We start from the raw sequence: 6,139 nt of genomic DNA, 5'->3' as shown, positions 1-6,139 counted from the left end.
GAATTAGTCTGAATTCTAAATTGGTCTGAATATCTGAATCTAAATAATATGTTTGTTTTTTCGTCTGAATCTCGAAAAATAAGTATTAAGTTGTTTTTTTTTCAACTTAAAAAGCTGAAAATATGTACTTTTATATTTGTATCCTTATTAAATTTGAATGTCAAATAAATAATATATTAAATACCACAATATTTTAACATTTATAAGTAAAACTATATTCAAGTAAATACATAATTATTTTGGAATTTAATATATAAAATACCATAAATTTTAAATTTTATCGCATATAATATAAGAAAGAAAAAACAGGGATATTTTTAGAGTGATGATACAACCACAAACTCTTGTACAAACTTATCTTATACAAACTGATGTGACATTAATTCATTGGTTGAATGCAAATATAAAATAATAAAAATAAATCACGTGGGCCAAGAGATATTTAATTCAACCAATGAATTAATGCCACATCCGTTTGTACAAAATAAGTTTGTACAAAAATTTGTGGTTATATCATTACTCATATTTTTATGTGGGGTAAATATCTATGGGTGAGTTTTGGGATAGACATGAAAAATAAATTATAAAACAGGGTATTTTTGACATTAGCAAGTAATTGACTTAATTCAGATTTTTCCATTAAGTAAAAAGCCAAAAAAATTAGCTTATTTTATTAAGTCAAAATTATCTAAAAAGTCTCATTAAGTTATAAAAACAAACACCTCTAATTAACTTAATTAATTAAGTTAAGTCACTTTAAGTCATTAAATTAAAAAACAAACGCCACCTAAATAAGACTAAATAAAATTTCATGATTCATATATATAGTACACGAAACTTAACTTCAATTTTTTATATATCGCTGTTATAGCTTACTCAACCTATACTTTAGACAACATGATTCAAGTAAATAAAGCAGCAATAAAGTATATTCAACTAAGAAAAAAAGACTTGAAGTTCACAAAAAATGGTATATTACTGTCAAAAACATGGAGTACAAGACCCCTACTCATAACGGAATTTTCTCCAGAAAGATCTGCCTGTAAAATGTATATAACAGGATGGAGATGAGTTCATTAGAGTTGGATCAATGAATTTATAAATAGAAACATAACAAAGCCTGAATGACAAGGAGATGAAAGAGTACCTTCGTCCCAAGGTCAAAACGAGCCGTACCTTAATCAGATATAAAAACCAGAAAAGAGTTAATGAATCGACAAATATCGCACACCATTAACAACTACGTTAGTCAACATGATATTATGTGCAGCATATACATACCCTCATCATCAGCAACGAAATGTGCTATAACACCGGCAATTCCAGCAGGTTTAAAACGGTCTCCTGAAAGAAAACCAGTAAATGATGAATTAAGAAGGAATTCTATGACACAAAAGAGAGTTTTTATTCCCAGGTTTCCCGCAAGTTATTAGGTATACATAACAGAAATGCTCATAGTCAAAGGGCCATATATACCAGTTGATTTCCAACCGTCCCTTATGTCTCCGTACTGGTGAATAACGAGTGCATAAGCACCATCAGGCTCTAGATCGGTGAAGCTCCCTCCCACGCGTGTTTGACCTAGAAGAAAAATCAAATAAAGCCAAAAAGAAAAAAAAAAAAACTAGTTTAGATGATTTAAGAACAATAAGTTCTAGAACCAACTAGTTAATTAGTGGTTAAATTACGATTTCCTTCCTGGGAAAAGGTTACAGTTCCATCGGCATCCGATTCCTCAACAGTTTCATCGGCATGCGTCTGACCAAGAACTGCAACTGCTTTCACCATTTTGTTCACGATTTTGCTGTATGATCTAAGCAATACAAAATAATTACATTTAAGTGAACCGTCAAGAGTATAAGAATCGTAAACCACCAACAAACATAGAAACAACGCCATCAGAAGAAAAAAAAATATAATTTTCACCGAAAACAGAAGAAGTAACAACACAAAGAAAGAATTAGTTAAATTATAACTTGTTATTTCAGCGTAATCAGGAGTGCAAGGCTAAGGCACGAACTTTAAACATTAAAAATAAAAATATAAAAAAGACAGATATTTTCACCAAAAATAGTGTTGAACAAAAACATAACCAAAGTCGCGCGCCAAACAAGTATGAAACCAGAATAATATTATTGAAAAGCTACAAACACATAAACAAAACTCTACCAAATATTGAGTAGCAATTATTTCCCACCACAAAATTATTGGCCAAACTTCAAGCAGCTTAGTTTTTCACCACAAGCGAATGATTATAAATTGGAAGTGATAAAAATCTTCTCCTTTTTAGTCCCAAAAAAAAAAAAAAAAAAAGAGGACACGGTTAAAAAGGGTTTCTATTATATTTTATAAAATAAGAAGCAGGTTAGAAGATATATAAAAAATAAAGGGAAATCATGGGCAGACCTAAGTAAGGGGGTTCAACTCTTTCTTATATATGTATTCTCTGCACTACTTATGTTTTAAGCATGTATCAATTAACTACTTTTTCATTTACACTATTAGAATATGTTAAAGAATTTAAAAAAACATGACTATTTCACCCTTAATTGTATTATATGATCATTTTACCCTTTGAAATTTTAGAATAATTTATAAATTTAATTAAAAGACCATTCTAGTGACTTCTGTTTGTAGTCATGCTTCTTATGTAAATATAAATTTTGTTATTTTTAAAACTTTCAAAGGATAAAATAGTCTTTTAATGTATTAAAAGGGTAAAATATTCTTTTTTGCTTAGATTCTCAAACAAATTCTAATAATGTTAGTGGTAAAATGATTGTCTGATACGAGTTTGAAAACGTAAGTAGTGTAGAAAATATATTAAATTTTTTTTATAATTAAATATACATATGATAAAACTGATGTTCTGCTGTGCAGAGATAATTTCTAAAATAAAAAGAAAAAAAGTTTACAATCACCCTCAATAGTTAACTCCTCATCTTGAGCTAAAACCGATGAGAATTGTTAAAAAAGCGGTAAACCTTGAAGTAAACAACGAGACAATCAAATCTAACAGTTAAGTTCGGATCTCTAAGCAAAAAACATAAAAATAAAATAAAATAAATGATCAACATAAAGTCAACACAAATAAATACTTCATTAGAAATCAGCGATGGGAGCTGGCTAAAACTGGATCTGTAAGTTACAGAATTTGTAACTTAGCCAGCTCCCAAAAACCATATTGATTAGATCAAAAGTGATATAAGAGAAGTGAAATGAATAGTACCTCCAAAAGAGAAAGGAAAATGAAGAGGGCTTATAGAGAGAGAGAGAGAGAGAGAGAGAGAGTATACAGAGATTGGTTTATGGGGGCTGAAAAATTTATAAGAGTGTGTGAACAGTAGTGATTGAAAAATATTACAAGCATTGTTGTAAGGCCCCGCGTCTATGTTGCAACTGAGGTATGGTGCCACAATATTTGTCCTTATCCCAACTAACCATTGGTTTAAAAGTCAAATTATCCAACGTGGTTTAGATTGCCACGCATATCTTCAAGCACACCGGTGAAGTCAGTTCTTAAAGGTAAATTTGGGTACAACAAAGTTGTGGTTGTAGGTAATAACACTCTAGCGTGCCAATAAATGATGGGTGAACGATGATTTTTGCACTAGTAGAATTTCGATTGTATTATCACATAATGTTGTTCTAATCTTTAGATGGATTAATTCAAAAATGAGAATTGCTTCTCTAATTATAGCAGCAGAAGTCTAATTTCTTTTCTTTTTTTCATTTTTCTTTTCATCAGCTACTTCCACGTCCTCTGTACATCATCTTTCTTCTTTTTGCTGGAATCATTTGGTTGTTGATGGTATTGCCCTAGTTTTCATCTTTACATATTCAAGTTCCTTATCTTTTTCTGACTAATTTTTCAATGCAATGATCCATTTTGCGTGGATTTCATGATTAATTTTTGTGTGTTAACTTTCATTTGTGTTGAAAAGAACTTAGATGTATTTCATGCCTGCCACCTGTTTAATACTAGAATTATATCTCTCTTGTTGAATTCTCTTTAGCAAGAATAGCATTTGAAACTGTCTTTTTTTTTTTTTTCTCGCTTTGGTTTTAGCTTTTTCTTCCGTGAGGAATTATATCTCTCTTGTTGAACTCTCTTTAGCAAGAATAACATCTGAAACTACTTTTTTTTTTCCTTTTGTTTGGTTTTAGTTTTTTCCATTTATGCTGAAAAGGACTTAAATGAATTTGATGTCTACCACCTGTCTAATACCATAATTATATATCTCTTGTTGAAATCTCTTTACCAAGAATAGCATATGAAACTGTCTTTTTATTTTGGTTTTTTGGGCTTTGGTTTTAGCTTTTTCTTCTATAAGAAATTATATATCTCTTGTTGAACTTTCTTTAGCAAGAATAGCATCTGAAACTGTCTTTTTATTTTGTTTTTTTGGGTTTTGGTTTTAGCTTTTTCTTTTATGAGGAATTATATATCTCTTGTTGAACTTTGTTTAGCAAGGATAACATCTAAAACTACCTTCTTCTTTCATTTTTCTTCGGTTTTAACTTTTTCTTCTGAGAGGAATTTCATCATCGGTGGCAGGCATCAAATACATCTAAGTCCTTTTCAACTCAAATGGAAGTTAATACAAAAATTAATCATGAAATCCACACAAAATGGATCACTGTGTTGAAAAATTTGTTAGAGAAAAATAAAGAACTTGAATATATCTCTTGGTAGTTCTAGATATAATCCTTGTTGAAATCTCTTTAGCAAGAATAGCATATGAAAATATCTTTTTATTTTGTTTTTTTGGGCTTTGGCTTTAGCTTTTTCTTCTATGAGGAATTATATATCTCTTGTTGAACTTTCTTTAGCAAGGATAACATCTAAAACCACCTTTATTTTTTTCCTTTTTCTTTGGTTTTAGCTTTTTCTTCCGTGAGGAATTTCGTCATCGGTGGCAGGCATCAAATACATCTAAGTCCTTTTCAGCTCAAATGGAAGTTAACACACAAAAATTAATCATGAAATCCACGCAAAATGGATCATTGTGTTGAAAATTTTGTTAGAGAAAAATAAAGAAATTGAATATATCTCTCGGTAGTTCTAGATGTTATCCTTGTTGAATTCTCTTTAGCAAGTATAGCATCTGAAACTACCTTTTTATTTTGTTTTTTTGGGCTTTGGTTTTAGCTTTTTCTTCTATGAGGAATTATATATCTCTTGTTGAACTTTCTTTAGCAAGGATAACATCTGAAACTACCTTTTTTTTTTCCTTTTTCTTTGGAATTTCATCATTGGTGCAGGCATCAAATACATCTAAGTCCTTTTAAGCTCAAATGGAAGTTAACACACAAAAATTAATCATGAAATCCACGTAAAATGGATCACTGTGTTGAAAATTTTGTCAAAGAAAAATAAAGAACTTGAATATGTAAAGATGAAGTTTGCGACAATATCATCAACAACCAAATGAAAAAAAGATGATGTATAGAAGAAAAAAAAAAGCAGTTTCAATTTCAGACGCTATTATTGATAAAGAGAGTTCAACAAGAGATATATAATTTTGGTATTAAACATAAAAAAAGCAATAAACTGAAAATTAATTAATGACAAAATCTGTAAAAAAAAATCCAATTGAATTTTGCCATGGTTGATTGATATGATGACACGTAAGTATCATTGATTGTTGATTGATGATGATGACGATGGAAGTCAAGTGTGCTATATAAGACAAGGAGAAGAAATCAACAAGGCATGCATACAACCGGTACAAACGATTTTTAACCGGTTAATATGATAAAAATTATATTTTTCATTTATTTTTAATGTGAAAAAATTATGAAAAAATAGAAAAAAAAATAAAATCATATTTAATGAGGAAAATATTGTAATAATTTTAAATTTATAAATTGTACAAAAACTATAAAGATATTATAAATATGTCACACAATAGTTTCATTCCTACTTAATTTGTTACATTTCAATATTTATAGTGCATGTTTCTAGTTTACTTTTTAATTCCTATTTTTCGTAACGATTTATCTAAATTTTAGTAAGCTGTTCCAACTCATTCTTCCACCAATTTTTTTTTTTTTTTGTATTTTCACTTTTTTCATTAAATTCTAACTTTTTAGGTGAATATTTTAAGTTTATATTTTTATTTTTTTTTATTTTTTT

General features: G+C 29.1%; 1 protein-coding gene across 1 annotated transcript; it reads right to left on the bottom strand.

The window, feature by feature from the left end:
- Positions 1 to 932: 932 nt before the first annotated feature.
- Positions 933 to 1,788, bottom strand: LOC112098275 (superoxide dismutase [Cu-Zn]-like). Its single transcript, XM_024184182.1, has 5 exons — positions 1,689 to 1,788; positions 1,477 to 1,581; positions 1,282 to 1,344; positions 1,148 to 1,176; positions 933 to 1,040 (listed from the first exon to the last, which is right to left on the bottom strand). Exons 1-5 carry the CDS (start codon positions 1,786 to 1,788, stop codon positions 933 to 935), a joined length of 405 nt encoding a protein of 134 aa, XP_024039950.1.
- Between the last annotated feature and the right edge of the window lie 4,351 nt (positions 1,789 to 6,139).

Source organism: Citrus clementina, unplaced genomic scaffold (genome assembly GCF_000493195.1).
Source record: "Citrus clementina cultivar Clemenules unplaced genomic scaffold, Citrus_clementina_v1.0 scaffold_5, whole genome shotgun sequence".
NCBI classification, from domain to species: Eukaryota; Viridiplantae; Streptophyta; class Magnoliopsida; order Sapindales; family Rutaceae; genus Citrus; species Citrus x clementina.
Note: the sequence above shows the minus strand (reverse complement) of the source record. Positions and strands in the feature narration are given on the sequence as shown.